The sequence below is a fragment of the Grampus griseus genome (assembly GCF_964374135.1).
Source record: "Grampus griseus genome assembly, chromosome: X".
In the NCBI taxonomy this organism is placed as follows: Eukaryota; Metazoa; Chordata; class Mammalia; order Artiodactyla; family Delphinidae; genus Grampus; species Grampus griseus.
The window spans coordinates 67,484,442-67,506,513 of record NC_138999.1 but is presented as its reverse complement, the minus strand read 5'-3'; the positions used below and the strand labels follow the sequence as shown (position 1 = coordinate 67,506,513).

At 34.6% G+C, this 22,072-nt stretch overlaps 1 protein-coding gene across 1 annotated transcript in view; it reads left to right on the top strand.

The window, feature by feature from the left end:
- Positions 1–20,809, top strand: part of BRWD3 (bromodomain and WD repeat domain containing 3) — a gene marked incomplete at its 3' end in the record, with an annotated part of 120,351 nt that extends 99,542 nt beyond the window's left edge. The window contains exons 28-41 of the mRNA XM_082680807.1: positions 530–641; positions 1,588–1,649; positions 1,753–1,908; positions 2,798–2,918; positions 3,930–4,055; positions 4,142–4,220; positions 9,044–9,100; positions 10,191–10,331; positions 11,207–11,281; positions 12,626–12,775; positions 14,095–14,258; positions 14,622–14,719; positions 15,264–15,422; positions 20,055–20,809. Coding sequence (XP_082536933.1) covers positions 530–641; positions 1,588–1,649; positions 1,753–1,908; positions 2,798–2,918; positions 3,930–4,055; positions 4,142–4,220; positions 9,044–9,100; positions 10,191–10,331; positions 11,207–11,281; positions 12,626–12,775; positions 14,095–14,258; positions 14,622–14,719; positions 15,264–15,422; positions 20,055–20,809 — 2,255 coding nt within the window. The remainder of the gene's footprint in view (positions 1–529; positions 642–1,587; positions 1,650–1,752; positions 1,909–2,797; positions 2,919–3,929; positions 4,056–4,141; positions 4,221–9,043; positions 9,101–10,190; positions 10,332–11,206; positions 11,282–12,625; positions 12,776–14,094; positions 14,259–14,621; positions 14,720–15,263; positions 15,423–20,054) is intronic.
- Positions 20,810–22,072: the final 1,263 nt, after the last annotated feature.

Genomic DNA, 22,072 nt, shown 5'->3' with positions numbered 1-22,072 from the left:
GGGAATCACATCAGAACATACCTATAAGGTCGATATGAATAAAATGGTACCTGACACAGAGCAACCACTATTATTATCTGCTATTAGTACTTTTAAATTCTCCTTTCTTATGTAGGAGAAACATTTTTGTCCACATGGTTGGTTTTGTATTCCTTAGCCATTTAAAGGTACAAAACTAGTATGAAGAGATTTTTAAAAACAAAATGGTGAAACAAAAAATAGAAGAAACAACTGTAGTGTCATATGTGCAATACAAAAAGCAGTATGTCTAATGAGCCCAAGTAATTGATAAAAGTTAAATTATATGCGGTAATATGTGATTTATTTCAGAATAATTATTAGCATTTGGAAATCAAAATCCTTGAAGAGGGTAAAATGTAAAATTCACATATATGGAAAACTCAGATTGAAACTTCTAATAATGCTGGATACAATGCTGCTTCTGTATTCAACAAAAACTAGCAATTTAGAGTGGGAACAGAGTGATTATTCTCAAGAGCACTCTTAAGAATTTCTAAAAACATTGTAGGTGATAGATTCCGCAGTATAATAGATGACGCCTGGTGGTTTGGGACCGTGGAGAGTCAGCAGCCTTTTCAACCAGAGTATCCTGATAGTTCTTTCCAGTGTTACAGTGTTCAGTAAGTATATTTATGGTCGTTTACACCTGATATAATACTGTAGTACTATATGGACTTTCTATAAACCCTACCTTACCTAGTCTTATAAGACTTGTACCTGTAAGGAAGTAATCATAGTACCTTTAAGGAAGAAATTTGTTGATAAACCTTTTGGTCCAATATGCATGCTAACACAAAGCAGGAACTGAAGACTTATTTCTGCCTCCCTTATTCCTGTATTTTCTCGTAAGTATTTCTATTTTAGACAAGAATTACAATTATTATTTCATGAAGAGTACTGAAATTAATTCAGTGTTTAAATTAATTGTTACACCTGGAATATAATACTGAATATTTACATAGTCTTTTATTTAATGGTATGAATTCTAGACAGGAGTGACTGCATTATGTTTGGATGTACTGTTTGTCTACAATTTACTTTTGCTCTTCATGAAATACCAGAGTTGTAAGATTCCTAATAAATAAAGCTTTCTTCTCAAGAATGATAGAACAAATGTTTATTCTGTGAAGATTGACTTTTAGTCTCCATATTGTAGATCAAAAGGGAATAATAAACTTTTGGAGAAGCTATAATACTCAACCTGTTAGAATAAATTAGGTTATCTCATAGAAAGAAGTGATCTATTAAATCGACTTTTTTAACCTGAAAGGAATTTTCCAAAGAGATCTTTTTATTCTGTACCCTGGCTTAACATTGAATGTATGCTTGGTTGGAATTAAAAAAAAAAAGCCCAGCAGAACTAAGAGTAAGCTTACAACTCTCTTTCATATTGATGGGCCATGTTTTCTCTATTAGAGGCTTATTATTATCTTTGTGTAAGCAAAGTTGTACTTCAAGGAAACTGTATTGTCCCTTTACAAATTTCACCCCCAAGAAGTAATGCAAATTATGCTAGTATATAAAATGTCATCTGAATTTGATTTGTATCTTGTTATTTTTTAATAGCTGGGACAATAACGAGAGAGAAAAGATGAGTCCCTGGGATATGGAGCCAATTCCAGAAGGAAGTAAATATGCTTTTAAAAAATGAATTATAGTTTTTCTAAAAGAAAAATGGCAATAGCATGATTCTAGAAACTAATTATTTCTGATTTTTCACTTTATGCATAGCTGCCTTTCCAGATGAAGTTGGTGCTGGTGTTCCTGTGTCCCAGGAGGAATTGACTGCTTTGCTATACAAACCTCAGGAAGGAGAGTGGGGGGCTCATTCCAGAGATGAGGAATGTGAACGAGTTATTCAGGGCATCAACCACCTTCTTTCCCTGGGTATGGTGAATGTGAAAGAATGTTAGGAAGATGAGAAGGAAAACCAGCAGAATTATAAGTTCTGTAAAAGGAAATGCATTTTCTCACTGTATACTTTTTTTTTTTTTTTTTTTTTTTTTGCGGTATGCGGGCCTCTCACTGTTGTGGCCTCTCCCGTTGCGGAGCACAGGCTCCGGACGCGCAGGCTCAGCAGCCATGGCTCACGGGCCCAGCCGCTCCGCGGCATGTGGGATCCTCCCGGACCGGGGCACGAACCCGTGTCCCCTGCATCGGCAGGCGGACTCTCAACCACTGCGCCACCAGGGAAGCCCTCTCACTGTATACTTTTAACCCAAGAGGCATGGTGATTCTAGTTTTAATAATAACATTTTTATTTGCTTGGCCAAAGTAATGACTGGCAAACTTTTTCAGTTCTTGGGCTATAATAGTGAAGGCAGCCATATAGGTGTCTTTTACTTTCTTGAGTCATTTTGGCTCTCTAGCTATTCCCTGAGCCTAACTTTGGATCAATATTTTGGTAAAGACAGTGGGTGCAATAATATATTTTACTCCATGACTATTTATATTTTCTGAAGTATATCACGAGACATTTGACATTTATCCAGAAAAGACATAAATTTGAAGCTAAACACAGTTCTCCTTTAATTTTGTCTTGTTTTTACCGATTTGAACCAGTGTATCATGCATTATTGATTCGTAGATAGAATGTCCAAATAAAAAGAATAACATTATAATAGTCTTGGTCTAGTTTTTGCATAATTGAATCATCAGCATTTTAGAAATGTAGTATTATATCACCCACCCTTCTTGTTTATATGTGTTTTTGTTTGTTAACATGAAATGTTAGTGTTCTTTATAATTGTCTTTTTTTATTTTGTAAATGTTGTAGATTTTGCCAGCCCTTTTGCTGTTCCAGTGGATCTCAGTGCCTATCCCTTGTATTGTACTGTAGTTGCTTATCCAACTGACCTCAACACCATCAGGCGGAGACTTGAAAATCGCTTTTACAGGTCTGTTTAATATTTATCATTTCCTAAAAGCTTGTATAGTTTTATATCTTTTGCTTTCCTTTTTGCATAATGATACACTGAGATCTTTGTTTTCATAGTGTAAAATAACCGTTCAGAAGACCCACTCCAAAATTTCTCTTGAAAATTTGGAACACTGATTTCCCTTTATTCAGTAGATTTTCACTCTTCCAGGCTAAGAAGGGGTATGGACAGCGAGGAAATTATGACTAGCAGAAGTCACATATGAAACAAAAACTACAGTTAATTTTAACTTATTAAAAGCAGATTAAGTAGTTTGTGGATTCATCTTGATTATGGTGCTCCAGGGACTTGGAGCATGTTTTAAATCCCCTGTTGGGGAATTAGGCAGCAGTTAATTAGATTTAATTACCAGTCCCAAAATGTGTATAGACAAAGCCAAGTTATTTTTTCCTTGGTTTTGGTTGGGAGTGGGGTGATTATGGGAAGGCAGTGGAGGGCAGCTTTTGGTACCTCTCTCACCCTAGAGTCTACTGTGTCCTAACCACAATTATTCCATGAAATGGTTATAAATATAACCAGTTGGGTGTATTTTATATCTTTACCTATAATTTCATTCAATAATATATATCATAAAAGCAATGAGGTAAAAATCTGTCCTTTTTGTTTTTTGCTTTTCTCTGAAAACGAAACATTCTTCTGTTGATTTATCAAAGCAGTATTTGTTTGTTTTTGTTACTTTGACCTTGGTCAAATCGCTATTTACCCACAATGTCGTGGGTCAGTTCTTTTCCAAGTTTTCATATCCAAGTTTATAGTCCAGTGGTTCTGAACTCTTGCCTGTGCTTCAAATACTCTAACTATATACCTTTATTAGTGCACATTAGTCACACACATATATTGAGTCACATACATATATCTGAACACCTTTGACATATCATGATTAAATGCCTAGTTGTTCTATGTTGTCTAATCCTAGAATAGACTTTAAATGTATCAACCAAGAGTAACAGGGTATTTTTTCTTTCATAGGAGAATATCAGCATTAATGTGGGAAGTACGCTACATTGAGCATAATGCTAGGACTTTCAATGAGCCAGACAGTCCTATAGTTAAAGCAGCCAAAATTGTAACTGATGTCTTACTTCGCTTTATTGGGTAAGAAGAAGTTTTATCTCCCATAGAGGCTGACTTCTGACTTCTAAAATTTATTGAAATGTATTTTAACTTATCTGTCTTATCAGGGATCAGAGCTGTACTGATATACTGGATACTTATAATAAAATTAAAGCAGAAGAACTAAACAGTACTGATGCAGAGGAGGTAAGAATCACAGCATGATTAGTAGGCATAAATTCCTTTTCTGTCATTTAAAGTACAATAAGTATTATATGTAAGTGTTAAAACTAACTATAGGGGCTTCCCTGGTGGCGCAGTGGTTGAGAGTCCGCCTGCCGATGCAGGGGACACGGGTTTGTGCCCCGGTCTGGGAGGATCCCACATGCCGCGGAGCGGCTGGGCCCATGAGCCATGGCCGCTGAGCCTGCATGTCCGGAGCCTGTGCTCTGCAATGGGAGAGGCCACAACAGTGAGAGGCCCGTGTACAGAAAAAAAAAAAAAAAAAAAAAAACACTAACTATAAGCAGTGAAGCTGATTTCTGAAAGCTGGCTGAACACCTGCATCTTTTTGTATTAAACTCTTTAACCTATATGTAGATAATATATACCAAAAATGTAGTGTGCTACAGCCAGAGAGAGGTGGTCAGTCATCCTTTTTGACACAGTGGGTTTCTGTGATGAGAAATCAATACTTTATTTTCCAGCCCTTGAAAACAGGACAAAGCACTAATCAGTGTTTTAAAAGAATGGTTAGTTGATGGTAGTTTCAGTAGGGATTAATTTTCTACACAGTATATATAAAATTTTAAAGTATTTTATAATTTTAAACTTGAAAGTCTACATTTTTAGTACTTTAGTACTTTCATGGAATTGCTATTTGATTTCCTTTATGAAAATTTGCAAACATAAACCAGTTTTTCTTAATGAAATGGAATTAGTATTGTCAGTAGACCCTCACATATCTTATTTCCCCACCCAGTCATATCCCTAATTTACATTAAGCTATTTGTGACTAGAGGCTATGATAGAAGCAAAAGCCAAGATAAAAGGCTTAAACAGTAATGAAAAGTGATAATTCAAAAATATTTAATGGAAAACAATTCATCCCAGGGATGAGTGACTCAGATATGCTGGATTTTATTGCAGTGGCTATTATTGTACAGAGGTATTTTACATGTTTATATTTTCTGTACTGTTAATTCCCAGAATGGTAAATCTCCAGTGTTTTTATTTTTTTTTATTTATTTTTCCCCCGTGTTTTTAAATTTTACAAAAATGTATTTGACTATAAAATGTTGTAAGTATTATTGAAGTTAAATGTTATTTACATATTAAGGAAAACTCAGATATGCCAATTAGATATTATCCTCCTGAAACTAATGAAAAATTTATCATTCTTATTCCTAATATTTTCTCTGACCTTTCATATAAATGTATTTTGATTCAGAATTTGATGTAGCAAGAATACCTCCTCAAAGTAGCATTACTTGGATTAGAATAGGAAATTAAAGTAAAATGTAATTCAGCAACCTTACTTTTCCTTTCTTCCTCCCTCCGTCCCTCTCTCCCTTCCTCCCTCCCTCCCTCCTTCCCTTCCTTCCTTTCTTTCAACATTTAGGTTCTACTCTTTAAGTAAATTGCAGTTGTACAATACAGTGTTATCAATTATAGTCACCATGGTTTACATTAGATCCTTATATCCTCAGACCTTATTCATCTTCTAGCTGGAAGTTTGTATCCTTTTACCACCCTCTCCATATTCCCCCCCACCATCTGGTCCACCACCCAACCGCTTTTCTGTACTCTGTTTCTATGAGTTTGACTTTCCCTTTTTTTAAAGATTCTACATATGAGTGATACCATGCAGTATTTGTCTTTCTTTGTCTGACTTATTTCACTTAGCATAATGCCCTCAAGGTCCATCTGCATTGTCACAAATGGCAGAATTACCTTCTTTCTTAAGGCTGAATAATATTCCATTGTGTATATATATATATACCATATCTTCTCTGTCCATTCATCTGTTGACAGACAGATTGTTTCCATATCTTAGCTATTGTGAATAATACTGCAATGAACATGGGAGTACAACTTTATATCTTTGATATCTTGTTTTTATTTCCTTTAGATATATACCCATAAGTGACATTGCTGGATCATATGGTAGTTCTGTTTTTAATTTTTTGAGGAACCTCCATACTGTTTTCCATAGTGGCTATACCGATTTACATTACTACCAACAGTGCACAAGGACTCTCTTTTCTCCACATCCTCGCCAGCACTTGTTATTTCTTTGTCTATTTGATAATAACCATTCTAACAGGTGTGAGGTGATATTTCACTGTGGTTTTCCTTTGCTTTTCCCTGATGATTAGTGATGTTGAGTGCCTTTTCATGTACCCGTTTGTCGTTTGGATGTCTCCTTTGAAAAATGTCTATTCAGTTTCTCTGCCCATTTTTTAATTGGATTATTTGTTCTTTTGCTATCAAGTTGTTTATATCTTTTGGATATTAACCCCTATCAAATATATGATTTGCAAATATTTTCTCCCATTTGGTATATTGCCTTTCATTTTGTTGATGGTTTTCTTTACTGTGCAGAAGCTTTCTAGTCTGATGTAGTTCCACTTGTTTATTTTTGCTTTTGTTGCCTTTTATTACTTTTGCATTTTGTCACTTCCAAAAACATCATTGTCAAGACCAATGTCAAGCAGCTTACACCCCTGTGTTTTCTCTTAGGAGTTGTTTTTTTTTTGTTTTTTTTTGCGGTACGCGGGCTTCTCACTGTTGCAGCCTCTCCTGTTGTGGAGCACAGGCTCCAGACGCACAGGCTCAGCGGCCATGGCTCACGGGCCCAGCCACTCCGCGGCATGTGGGATTTTCCTGGACCGGGACACGAACCCGTGTCCCCTGCCTCGGCAGGCGGACTCTCAACCACTGCACCACCAGGGAAGCCCTCTCTTAGGAGCTTTATGGTTTCATGTCTTACATCCAAGTCCTTAATCCATTTTGAGTTGTGTTTAATGTATGGTGTAAGATAGGTGTCCAGTTCCATTCTTTTGCAGGTGGATATCCACTTTTCCCAGCACAATTTATTGAAGAAACTATCCTTTCCCTATTTTATATTCTTGGCTCCTCTGTTGTAAATTAATTGACCAATATGCATGGGTTTATTTCTGTGCTCTATTCTGTTCCATTGATCTGTGTGTTTTATGTCAATACCATACTCTTGTGATTACTATATCTTTGTAATATAGTTTGGTATCAGGAGGTGTGATGCCTCCAGCTCTGTTCTTCTTTCTCAAGATTGCTATTCTTTTATATGGTTCCATATGAATTTTAAGATTATTTTCTATTTCTGCAAAAAATGCTGTTGGAAATTGTGTTGAATCTGTATATTGCTTTGAGTAGTACAGACATTTTAACGATATTAATTTTTCCAATCCATGAGCATGGAAAAAAATTTCCATTTATTTGTGTATTCTTCTGTTTCATCAATGTATTATAGTTTTCAGTGTCCAGATCTTTCAACTCCTTGGTTAAATTTATTCCTAGGTATTTTATTCTTTTTGATGCAATTATAAATGGCATTATTTTCTTAATTTCTCTTTCTGATAGCCCATTATTAGTGTATAGAAACACAACTTATTTTTGTATATTGATTTTGTATCCTGCAACTTTACTGAATTTGTTGATTAGTTCTAGCAGTTTTTTGGTGGAGTATTTAGAGTTTTCTATATGTAATATTATGTCATCTGCTAACAGAGACAGTATTACTTCTTCCTTTTTAATTTGGATGTCTTTTGTTTTTCTTGACTAATTGTTCTAGCTAGGGCTTCCAATACTATGTTAAATAAAATAAAAGAGTGGACATCCTTGTCTCGTTCCTGATCTTAGAGGAAAAGCTTTTGGGTTTTTTTTCATTGACCATGAAGTTAGCTGTGAGTTTGTCATATATGGCCTTTATTATGTTGAAATAAAATCTATACCTATTTTGTTATATCTTTTGGATATTAACCCCCCCAGGGAGTTTTTATCATGGATGGATGTTGCTCACCTCAGAATGGCACTCTGGGTTAGAATAGAAAATTAAAGTAAAATGTAATTCAGCAATTTTAGAAAGGGAAACCAATGGCTCATGAGCTACTTTGCTTTCTTTTTTTAAAAAAAATTTATTGGGGTATAGTTGATTTGCAATGTTGTGTTAGTTTCAGGTGTACAGCAAAGTGAATCTGTTATACATATACCTATATCCACTCTTTTTTAGATTATTTTCCCATATAGGCCATTACAGAGTACTGAGTACAGTTCCCTGTGCTAGGCAGTAGGTCCTTATTAGTTATCTATTTTATATATAGTAGTGTGTATATGTCAATCCCAATCTTCCAATTTATCCCTCCCCCACCCTTACCCACCTGGTAACCATAAGTTTATTTTCTACATCTGTAACTCTATTTCTGTTTTGTAGATAAGTTCACTTGTAGCCATTTTCTAGATTCTCTGAGGCATTACCAGTGTGCTTCACCATCACCAAGTTAATAGTGGTGTGTGGGCCTTGCCTCTTTGTATTAAAAAACTAACCCTCAGAGGGATACTTAACTGAATCTTATGTTTTAATACACATTCATATTTTCCCTATAGAAAAGAGATATATTTCTTGAAGTAGCAAAAGATTAATCATGAGTAATTCATGATTATAGTATATTAAATTATCATGTCATATAAAATAAGTTTCTTTAAAAAATACTAACATTTAGGTACAACTTTAGATACCAATCATTGTACTTTCCCCCTCATTTCCTATTCTGATTTAAAGAGAAACCTCATTTACTCTTCTTTTCCCAGTATATTTTCCAACTTGTATATAGCATGTAGGTGAAGTTTGGAGTGAGTCTCCCTCTCACCTTTGTTCTGTTGCCTGCTCCAATGAGGGAGTTAATTGTGATTATATTTGCCATTTCTTTGTAAATTTGTAAAAGACTGAATATAACTTAATATCTTCTCCCACTCTTCCTTTTTAATTTTAGGATACAGAAATGGTTGATTTAGATTCAGATGGTCCTGGTACTTCATCTGGAAGAAGGGTAAGTGGATAAATGAACTGCTGATAAGAAAAAAATTCAGGCTTCCTGTGTCAGGGATCCCTAAGACCAACTCCACATATTTGGAGACTTGCTAGAAAGACTTATGGAGCTCAGTATATATACTTGTTAACTCATCGCTAAGGTTTATGACAGTGACACAGTAAGGATACACAGCTGGATCACAAGGAAAAAGATACAGGCAGAGTCTGGAGGAATCCATGTGCAGGTTTCTTTATGTTCTCTCTCTCCTCTGAAGGGCCACGCAGAGTACATTCTTTTCCCACAGTGAAAACGTAGCAACATGTGTGTGATTAGAGACTGATCTCCCAAAGAATTTATTGGGAGTTTGTTATGTAGACCCCATCTAGCTAGCACATGCCAAGATTCCAGACTCACAGAAAGCAGGAAAGCATAGGAAATGTACAGGAAAGTGAATGTTCAGCACAAGTGACATTCTTTGTACAAACAGTGTGGGCACAGTAAACCACCTTTATTATTTAGAAAAGAGTTCAAGTACCAGGTTCCTAGATGCCAGTCAAGGGCCAACCTTATAAGCAAGCCCTGCTAAAGATAGCCTCAGGTCTGTTATGTTAACTCTGTTCTGCACACTTCTCCTCTATGATAATTAGACAAACATTTGTTGTATATAAGGAAAATGTTCCCTTTCAAATACTGAAACAGATTGTATAAAAAAGGCATCAAATAGTAAAGGCAAGAATATATTATGACCACAAAGGATTTACTTAAGAATATATATATTGTTCAATTGTTATTTTGAGAAAATTACAGTGTCATTGTCAAATATTCTTAACTAGCAGCAAAGACTAAGGTATTAAAATTATTGACCTTGTAGATTTTCTTAAAATGAGAATTCAGAATGCTAGAATTATTGCTGTTTCTAAGAATATAATATCCAGTTTTTACTTGTTTATATTTTCGCCAGGGAGAATGATGTTTAATCTAAACTAAGAAATTTTTAAATAGCAGCTGCTCTATCTTATATAGATATATATTAACAGAGGAAGACAGGAAAAAATCAATGAAGACTTAAGGAAAGAGCTTTTAGATATAATTCTTTTAAAATCTACAGGTCAAATGCCGAGGCAGAAGACTGTCTTTAAAGTGTAATCCTGATGCTTGGAGAAAACAATGCACAGAACTGTTGGGCCTCATTTATGAACGTGAAGACTCAGAGCCATTTCGACAGCCATCTGATCCTCTTTCCTACCCAGTAAGTATAGTTATTTAACTAATTACCAATATGTAATTTCCCATAAATGTCCATGCTAAGTTCTAGTTAAGAGCCCTTTCCCCCCTTTCTTCCTTCCTTCCTTCTTCCTTCTTTGTTTGTGTATCTTTGAATTGTGAAAGTGTGTAGTGTGATTAGTCATGACTTTTTAAAATGCCTGACATGTACTTTGTAAATTACACAGTTGTAAACCAAATTTTAATCTAAACATCTTTGCATTTCCTTGCTGCTTTTATTTTGCCTATTTGTTTAATGCATTTTATTAACTTCTAATAAACTTCTACACACTGGAGACCCTTGATAACATGTCAGCCCTATTTAATTTACAATAAATAAGTTATTAAATATGATCACTTAGAGTAATCAATATACCATATTACTTTTCATCAAAGATAAAAGCATGAGAACTTAAATTACAGGATACCTTTTCTAGGAGTATATCTATTTACATGTTGAATAACCTTTTAGTATAGATAGCAAATCTGTTTTAGCTTTTTCAGAAAAAAGGTACAGCAATATTTCAGAAATACATCAAACTATCCTCTGAAATTAGTAAACATCAATATTCTCTGCATAAACAGGTTTCAGCTGGGACAAAATATTATTCCAATAAGGAACAAAATTACATTCAACAAAACGATTTGTTTTTGTAGGGGGTTTAGGTAGAATAAATTAGTTTTGTATTTTTCATGGTAGAGGAGAATGGTGAATGTAGAATTCCTTCATCTTAAATTATAGTTAGTAAAAACATAATTCCTATTTATGGATCTTTGAGCTTTAAATCATAATTGCATTGCAAGTCTTGATATTTTGTTATGGTGGTCTGGAAATACAATATATCTTCTTTACCCTAATAGGGCCATCAAGAGCAAGAGGGCGAATCCTCTGAGTCAGTTATTCCAGAACGACAACAAGATCCATCTCTTTGTGAGGTAGGCCTAGTAGTCTCTTAAAAGGCATATATGTTCTAGTTGTTTGTGTGTTGTTTTACTTTTTTAAATCCCCATACTGTAAACAAACCTTTTATAATTTATAAAGCTATTTTTCAACTTTGCTTACTATCTTTTTACCTTTGTTTGAGATTTTGGTTGTTTATTTTTTGTCTTTTAAACAACACATGCTCTGGAGAGTTCTTTGTAGCATCTGGGTAGATGTTTGTTTCTATAGTTCTAAAGCTACTGTAGCAGAGTAGAAAACATCAATTACACAACATAATTGTGTCTGTAACTGCAGCTGATTGTTCCCAGTGGGACTTTATTCAGCAGGCTGACTGGGTCTTTTGAGTTTTGGTCACTGTATTGCATGAAGTTCCAATATTTTTTCTCTATGAAAATCTTTGTTTCATAAGCCATATTATGTTGGAATACACTTTGGTTTTTATGATTTAAGCAAAAAAATTTAAGAAGATACATTAAGATCAACTGTGATTTCTCATACTTTGAAAAATACTTTCTCTTTTTATAATACCTTTCTTCTGCCCCTTCATCTGGCCCTTTGGCTTCTCTTTTGAGAGAAATGTTGTGCTTTTATTTCTTAATGATTCTAAGTAGGATGAAGGATCTAATATTGACTATGGTTTTCACTCCAGAACATGTTTATTATTGGTGGTTGTGGTATACATAAGTATAAATTTCAGATGTAATTCCATATGATAACCCTAGGAATATCTTAACTAGACTTGAAAGATTTAGATTAAAATAGAAAGAATCTTCTCCTACCCCTAACTAATAAAGATCAAACTAATCATGAATCTGAGACTGAAGACTTTAGATGAAGCACAAGTGTCACATTTATTTAAAAACAAAAAGATAGGAGAAAGGCACAAACATGGCCAATTTGATTTTGACCTTCAACTAATGACAGTTTAGGTAGAATGCCCTCATGCCAACTCCCTGGCACATTGCTCAATGAAAGTAGAAGATGGGATTATTCACACAGAATTAAATAGTTCCATGTCACAAATTAGCTACCTATTTCCAAGATATTCCCATCTATGTAGAGATGAAGCCAGTGGCTGTGGATTTTCTGTTCTGTCCCTTGAGAGAGTCATATGGTTTTCTATTGAAGGGTGAGGGCTAAGACCCTCCCACAGACCCCTGCTGTTTCCCTGAGCCACCAAAAGACCTCTATTAAATGGATGGTTTGGGACTACAAAGAGGTAACTGGCAGATTGAAGAGCAGTGTGTTTGTTTCATGATGATGCAAATCTCAGTCCCATTGTATTATGTAGTGTTGTTACTCAGCCTGTGTGTTTAATAACACATTCTTCTTTGTAGGATTGTCATGTTATAGACACTCCTATGGACTTCAGCACTGTGAAAGAAACTTTGGAAGCAGGAAACTATGGTAGTCCTCTGGAATTTTATAAGGATGTTCGCCAAATATTCAGCAACTCCAAAGCTTATACCTCTAATAAAAAGTCAAGGGTATGAAAAAAACAATATTAGGTGGATTAATTACCTAAGTGTTTAGTTATATATATCAGGCAATTTTCTTTCACCAGTTTTAAAATTGCTAAACAAGTATGTACTACCATTCTGACACAGTTTCTAAAGTTTGATTCTCAGTACTTTCTCTGAAACAGTTTATTAAGCATGCATTAAAGATACATTTAGCATAGTCATTCTGAAATTAAGCCCTACTTCCTTTCTCCTACCTGCCTCTTCTTTACTCTTAAGTAATACCTGTATTTGCCAGAGAGAAGTCAAGGAAAGGAGTGGTAGAAATTTGAGTACTCTTTAATATGTCCAATAAATAATTTGATAAATAAAAGTGGTTGACAGGATTAATTTATATGAAATATTTAGATTAGCTCTGAATATTTATGTTCCCTTTATTATAACAAATTAGTGAACTATATTGGGAAATTATAACTGTTTATTCATACTCACATTTAATACTTTCTCTGTGTTTTGTCAGCACTTAAACATCTTGAGAACAAAAAAGTAATAATTTTTGTGTTTTCTAATCACTAGTAACTGATTAACTTTTAAATCAATTGCGCAGTAGGTATATACATGCTCACTTCCACTTCATATGAAATGAATTTTCACTGATTTCTGTACACATAATTTTTCACACTTGATTTATTTTCTACGTTTACATGTGTACTGATAAATGTTTGTATAATCTTTAAACAGTAGGTTTTATATTTTGAAGCCTTTTTAAAAATATATATTATGAACATTTTTCCATCTTATTATTACTCTTTGAAAACAGAAGAGTAGGTGGTTTTGTGTAGGTGGTTTTGTGTTGTTTAACCAGCGTCCTGGTGCTAGAGATTTAGGTTGTTTTTAGTTTTTCACTTTAAATGGATAATGCTGTGGTTAACATCTTTAACATCCTTGAACGTAATTATTTTGTGTGTGTAATTCTCTGATATTTCCTTAGGATAAATTCCTAAAGATGAAATTATTAGCCAAAGGATGTATATATTTTAAGGTTTTTGGCAAATATTGCAGATTGTCCTTAGAATGTTGTTCAGGTTAAAATACCCACTGGCAATGTATAAGAATGTTTTTTCCTCCCCTTTCCAACATTGTATATTATCTTTTAAAAATCTTTATTAATTTGTAGGTAAAAATGGTATTTTGTTTTAGTTCTTCAGGAAGAATTTTTCAAGTGTAAGAAGCACATATATTATGTCTGAAAGGATGATGTTGATATTGTTCAGGCATGTTTATAACCTGTTATTTTTATATAATTAAAGTAGTTGGTAAAACAAGACTAATTTCTACCTTTTCAGATCTATAGCATGACATTGCGATTATCTGCCTTATTTGAAAGTCATATTAAAAATATCATCTCTGAATATAAGTCAGCAATCCAGAGTCAGAAGAGGAGAAGGCCACGGTACAGAAAACGTCTAAGAAGCAGCAGCAGTTCATTATCTAGTAGCAGAGCTCCTAGGTATATTACATTGACATAACAGTTTAGTTTTCAAAGCATCTTGTATGTATTACCTCACTTCTTAAAGTTTATTGACTACTTTGAGGGAATCCAAGAGATTTTTTTGTTGTTGTTAGAACTCTTATGCCTGTGTAAAGGTGGAGCTGGTAACCCAAAGCTTTTTTAAATGGATTTTACTATACCAAAACCTTTTTTTTTTAATTTTAATGATTGAAATTTAACTTTGTCCTATTACCAATTTGAATTATTTCACTTAAATTATATTGCATTTCTTCTTTGCTTAGCTTAAGCATTTTGTATCATACTATCATAATATATTGCTAATAGAAAAATTTGTTCATTATTATATATTTTTACTTATAGTCCAAAAGGGAAACAGAAACAAATGAAGTTACAGCCTAAAAATGACCAGAATACCTCAGTGTCTTATGCCAGGACTAGCTCTCCTTTCTCATCTCCTGGTAAATATGTCTTTTGTTTTTGGTGTTCTGTATTTTAGTTTAACTAAAGAATATAGAAGAGGCAGCATGGTTTATAATGCAAGGAGCAGTGGATTTGGATGTATCAATAGAAAAATTGCATTTTATCCCCAGTTCTCTGTGGCCCTGGGTAAGACATTAGGTCATAGGACTTAGTTTCTTCATTTTTAAAGTAAGGGTGTTAAGACTAGATGAATTTTAAAGTCACTTAGTTTTAAAATTATGTGACTTTATGATTTTTAACATCTGTAATATCTCATACCACTCATCTATAATATACTTGCCAACCTAAGAGTTGAAGATTCATAATGTGGGGAGGTGGTTTTCTTGGACAAGTTTTTCTGACAAACTGCTTGAAAGCTTAATGATGTAATAAAACATTTGTTCTCAAAATATTCATATTTTCTTTAAACAATTTGTAATTTTCATGTTAGAGTGAAATAACTGAGATATAGTTTTAAAAACAGCCTGTTAAATTTTTCTGAAAACATAATTATGTTAACATTACAATCTTTTTAAATGTAAGTTTCAGATGCTGCTGAAGGGCTGTCACTGTATTTACTTGATGATGAACTGGATGGGCCATTTTCTTCATCGAGCTTCAGTGGATATAGCCGAAGTGGAAATAGCCATGACCCAGGGAAAGCCAAATCATTTCGAAATAAAGTTTTGCCGATTAAACAAGGTAAGAAATAAATATGGACAGGGCATTTATTCTTTGTTCCTTTATGATGGCAGACAAATCATTTAAAAGCTGATATATTTAGGTAGTAAAAATTAGCATGTTCTTATAGTTAATGAGGATTTCAATATTGTCAGACTTGAGTCAGATAGGATTTCATATGCAGATTTCCAAACATATCTTAGTCTTTTAAAATAAAATTTAAAATGAGTAGGGAGAAAAAACTAAATGAAGAGATCTTTCCCCAAGCACGTAAAACTAGACTGTTTGACACATTTAGGGCTTTTCATATTATTAAACCATATTAATAAGAGAGGAAAAAAATCCAAAATCACCTTTAAATAGGCCTCATATTTTTGGGGGCTACCCCAATTTTACAAAAGGGTTTGTGTTGAAAAGTGAGCCTTCTTTCAGTCAACATCCACTTCTAAAACCTTCCTTTGGTTTCCCAGTTATGTTACTCAGATATTCTCTTCCTTCAGGGGCCTGCTGTCTCAATAATTCAGGGGTTTTCAGACTGTTCTACCTATTTCTGGGTAATCCAAAGAGGTACTTCAAAAATACTCAGAAGAGCTTTCTCCTTTCAACCAGAGCAACTCTGTTTTTTATTTCATGTGATGAGCTTTCATATAACTTTTATTTGAAGAAAAATTTTCACTGCTTAAAAAGAAATCCCTGACCTAATAATTCATTATCAGGTGCATCCATTTTGGACTATGTCTGAGGGCATCAGTTATAAATACTGGAAGGTTATTGTTGTTATGCAGACTTTCTTCTTATACTTAGTCCTATGTTATGGACCCTGAGCATGTTCACAGAAAGTTCTAATATGTTCATCTATTTAAAGTTTGTGAAGAATGATTAATATGCTTTTATAAATATCTTTATTGGAATATATATTTCTATTTTATATAAATTTTTAATGAAAGATTAAGTAGCTTATCCATTGTTATTGAAGTATCAAATAACTTAAAAATAGATGTTCTAAAGATATATTTTATATCAGTTATGTGAGAAATATTGAAACTTCAGATTACTTTAAAATAATTAGTGCCTTTATTTTTCCAATTTATATCTTTACCCTCTCCTCTGATCCTGCTGCACATTGCATACTCATGGCACTTCTCTTTTTGCCCTTTCCTTCACTGTCAAGCTTTTAGAAAGAATAGCTTATACTTCCTACCTCTATTTTCTTTCCATCTAAACATTCCTTTATGCTTTGTAGTCTGGCCTCTGCACATACCACTCTCCAAAAGCTTTTCTCCCCCGAATCACCAGTAATCTTCAGTGACCAACCAGTCCTTTTCTTAGTCCCCATCTCCTTGATCTCTCTGTATCATTGCATGCTATTGACTACCCCCTCTAGGAACTCCACTGCCTGGCTTCTATACTCTACTGATCCTATATCTCTGTTTCTCCTATATTTCTGTATTTTGTCTTTTCTTTGGCCTTTCATGCCTCCTATTTGCAGTTTCTCACTTTTTTTGTCCTCTACAAATAAAGGAATTTAATAACTACATCTATCATCTTTATGCTGATGACTCCAAATTCATATATCTAGCCCTAATATCTCTTTATTCTACCAGTCTCATTTCCAGTACTTCTTAAAAAAATTTCCCTTGAGTGCTTATCATCCATTTTTATGTTTCAAGCTTGCTTCTTTTTTTTGCACTCACTATTTTCGTTAATGGCACCATCATCTTCTGAGTCATCCAACTTAAAATCTTACAGTGTTCTTTGACTCACCTTTTATCCCTCATAAGTGTCAGTTGCTAAGTTTTGTGAATTCTACAACTTTTAGTATCACTCAAATCTCTTGCTACAGTTTGTATTGCTATCCCCATAGTCTCTAGCCCAGTATAGTAGTCAACATGGGCTGTCACAGCAAGACACCACAGATTGGCTTAAACAACAGATATTCATTTTTAGCAGCTATATTGAGATACCATTTGACATATAAAAATTGTATATATTTAAAGCGTACAATTTGATATTTTGATATACATACACACCATGAAATGGTCACGACAATCAAACTAATTAACATATCCATCACCTCTACATAGTTACCGAGTGTGTTGAGAAGATTTAAGGTCTATCCTCATAGCAAATTTCAGGTATACAATACAGTATTGTTAACTGTAGTCACCATGCTGTACATTTGATATCCAGAATAACTGAATCTTTGTACCCTTTAACCAACACCTCCCCATTTTTCTTCCCTCCATCCCCTGGCAACCGCCATCCTACTTTCTCCCTCTATGAGTATGACTGTTTTAGATTATAGATATAAGTGATATCATGCAATATTTCTCTTTCTGTATCTTGCATATTTTGCTTAGCATAATGTCCTCCAGCTCCATGCATGTTGTCGTAAATGGCAATATTTCCTTCTTTTATCCATTCATCTGTGGAAAGACATACAGGTTGTTTCCATGTCTTGACTGTTGTGAATAATGCTACACTGAACATGGGAATACAGATATCTCTTCAAGATGCTGATTTCAATTTCTTTGGGTATATATCCAGAAGTGGGTTTGCTGGATCAAATGGTAGTTCTATTTTTAGTTTTTTTTAGGGAACCTCCGTACTGATTTCCATAATGGCTGTACTAATTTACTTTTTCGCCAACAGTGTACAAGGGTTCCCTTTTCTCCACATCCTCGCCAACACTAGTTATCTTTTATCATTTTGATATTAGCAACCCTAACAGGTGTGAGGTGATATCTGATTGTGTTTTTGATTTACATTCCCTGATGGTTAGAGATGTTGAGCACCTTTTCATATACCTACAACAGACATTTATTTTCTCACAGTTCTGGAGGCTCAAAATCCAAGATCAAGGTGCCAGCAGGGTTGGTGTCTGGTAAGGGCTTTCTTCCTGGCTTGCTCATGGCTACCTTCTCCCTGTGTCCTCGTGTGAGTTTTTTCTTTGCATACACAGACAGGGAGAACAAGTGAGCACTGGTGTGTCTTTCTCTTATAAGGACATAGGCGAGTCCTGGTGCATTAGGGCCCACCTACCCTTATGATTTCATTTAATTTTAATTACTTCCTTAAAGGCTCTACATACAGTCATATTGGGGGTTAGGGCTTCAGCATATGTATTTGGCGGAGTGGAGTGGGCACACAAAATTCAGTCCATAACACCTAGACTATTAGACTAATCTTGTAATTGTGGTTACCATACAACCCTACTCTTTGCTCTCTCCAATTTTTCCAGTCCACTCTCCTGTTTTCCTCCTACCTCGCTTATCTTTGCCAATTGTTCTTTATCTTTAAATGTTGGAATATACCAAGTCTCAGTCCTCAGCCACCTTCTCTCTCTTTACTTGCTCTCTCAGTGAGCTTTCTTATTTCTCTTTACACTAAATGTTATCTCTTTACTGAAAATTTCCAAAATTATATCTCCAACTCTATCCAAGTCTCCCCTGAGTTCTGGACTGGTATATCCACTTGCTTTTTTTCTTTTTCAAATGTCTTGACTTGGATTTCTAGTAGTATTTCTATCTGGAATCTTGATTTTTTCTTTCCACCAGATTGCCCAAACCTATTCTCCTTCATTGTTCTCTAACCTAGCAATATATCTCTACCATTCACCAAGTTACTCAGGCATAAAACCTAGGAGTTGATCTTCATTTTGTGCTTAACACTTGACATCCAATCCATCAGCAATTTCTGTCAGTTTGAACTATGAAGCTTGGTTCTGGTAGCTCCCCCAGAAGGAAATATTCTAAATCTAATCACTTATCATCACCTCTATTGATACATCTCTCATCATCTCTTACCTAGACCATTGCAATGTACTCCCAACTGATCTCTGTTTTCAGTCTTGCCCTCCTATATTCCATTCTCTATACAGCAACCATAGCACTCTTAAAAATGTAAATCAGATCCTGTCATTCTCTAGCTTTAAAACTCTCCACTGGCAGTCATCTCCTACTACTTCTTATTTTTCTCTTCTACTCTAATTATATGGGGTTCTTGTTTCCTTCAGTGGAATGTTCTTTCCCCAGATCTCACTTCATTCAGTTCTTTTCTCAAATACTGCCTCAGCAGAAAAGTCTTCCCTATTTAATATACCCCCATACATATATTCATACTCTTTTTTTTTACCCACTTTTCTTTTTCTTTATAACCCATATTAGTACTTGAAGTTATATTATCTATTTGTTTACTTCATTGTCTATCAGGGTTTCCACACTAAAATATAAATTCAAAGATCAAGGACTTTGTCTCATCATTGCCATATTCCAAAGTCCATACAATGCCTGGCAGATAGTAGGTAATCAATAATATTTGTTGAATGAATGAATAAAATTATTCTGATACATGTTCCCAGATTATTCCTTCTAGAGTTCAAGCCCTTAAAATTTCTACCTAGCTATCTCACCACCCATCATCCCTCTACACTCCCCCCATCCCCTGCAAAAAGCAATCAGATAAAAATTAAAACCTTAGTATCTTTCATTTCAAACAGGTTTAAATTCATACTCCAGCACTCTCCATGATTTTACCCCATCTATCTTTGGGCACCAAATGTATTTTGATAGACTTTTAATTTTACTTTTGAACCTAAATAACCATCTTATCAATGTCAAAGCTTAACTTTAAAAATTATTCATCTTGATTTAGATCACTCCCTTGATGGACCCCTTACAAATGGTGATGGCAGAGAGCCCCGGGCAGGAATCAAGAGAAAACTACTTAGTGCATCAGAAGAAGATGAGAGCATGGGAAGAGAAGAGAAAGAGAAAAAAGAAACAAATGAGAAATCACATTTATCTTCCTCAGAGAGTGGAGAGTTAGGATCCAGTTTAAGTTCTGAAAGTACCTGTGGTTCTGATTCTGACTCTGAATCAACTTCCAGAACAGATCAAGATTACGTAGATGGAGACCATGACTATAGCAAATTCATACAAACTAGGCCTAAAAGAAAACTCAGAAAGCAATATGCCAATGGAAAAAGAAACTGGAAGACGAGAGGCACGGGAGGAAGAGGCAGATGGGGCAGATGGGGTAGATGGAGTAGAGGAGGCAGAGGAAGAGGAGGCAGGGGACGAGGCAGTCGAGGAAGAGGTGGAGGTGGCACGAGAGGGAGAGGGAGAGGGAGAGGAGGAAGAGGTGCCTCTAGAGGAGCCACCAGAGCCAAACGTGCACGTATTGCAGATGATGAATTTGATACTATGTTTTCAGGACGTTTCAGTAGACTGCCTCGAATTAAAACAAGAAACCAAGGCAGGAGGACTGTTTTATATAATGATGATTCTGATAATGACAATTTTGTGTCCACTGAAGATCCTCTAAATCTTGGTACATCCAGATCAGGCAGAGTCCGTAAAATGACAGAAAAAGCCAGGGTTAGCCATCTCATGGGATGGAATTATTAACAGTTAATAAATTTAGAATAATTTTAAAAATTTAATGGCCTTCTACTGCAGGGAATTTACCAGGAAATCTACAAAGCAAGTTGTGTGGGGACTTCTGCTTCCTTTCACATTGGTGCTTTTCCATTATGCCAGTATACATTTGTTTCAAGACTTTTGATCTCCACACTTCATTTGTTCAAACAAGCCTTACTCATTAGGCCTTAAATTAAAAAAAAATCTACACACACACACACACACACACACACACACACACACACCACAGACACACTACAGATTTACTACATGAAGGGAGCATTCAGCTTCTTAAGAGTAGCATGACATTTTTATCTCAATGGAATATCCCTCTTTTGCTTTTGTATCACAGAAGTATAGCACCTTCTTACAGAGTTTTATATAGTTTGTTTTTGCCATTTTGATTCCTGTACCAGTAATAATAACTTTTGCACAATACACCAATCCTAAAGGCAGCTATTAAATGTTTACAGTTTCTATATTGTAAGAACGATCTGGATTATTTTACTCTTCCCAGGCCAAACTTTCATGAATTGTACTGAACTGAAGTATATATTTATACTACAGTTTTTTTGGGGGGTGGGGGATTCTTAATATGCTTTTCATTGATTTGCTTAATTCATGTTAAAGGTGAGAAAGGGTTGGTGCCTTGTAAATATGTAGCAAATCTTTGTGGTGTGTCCTGATGTGTGCATTAACTTTATTAAAAAAGGAATACTTGAGGTATCAATCTAGACAAGGTGCCAAATGCAAAAGTTTCTTGCATCCATTTTCTTTTTCCTATTATATTTTATTGCATTAATAGAACTTGTGTAGCTTAAAAAATAACTTAAACATTTGAAAAATCCTCATCCACAAATAATAACTTAATAGTAGCTCAGCTACCTCTATTAACTACAACTACTGGAAACATTAAGAAAAATAGACGCTGTTATTCATTACTAAGGAGAAATAGAACAAGCTTGGTAGGAATGAATACTCATAAGTTATAAGCTGAGAGGTTAATAATTGTATTGGCTCTCAAATTAATAGTTGTAATTAACAAACTTTCTTTAGTATGCTCTACCTTATTAGGCTTTTCTTAGAACATATTTGTATAAGTAGACTTGATCTACTATTTATGTATCTCTGCTACCACTTACTATTTAACAGCTGTGAGTGACTAGTTTTGAATTTTAAAATGTAACACAGCACCTAGTTTGAGTTGGAATGTTTTGGCTAGCTAATATTTTGAATCAACTTTAATAGGGT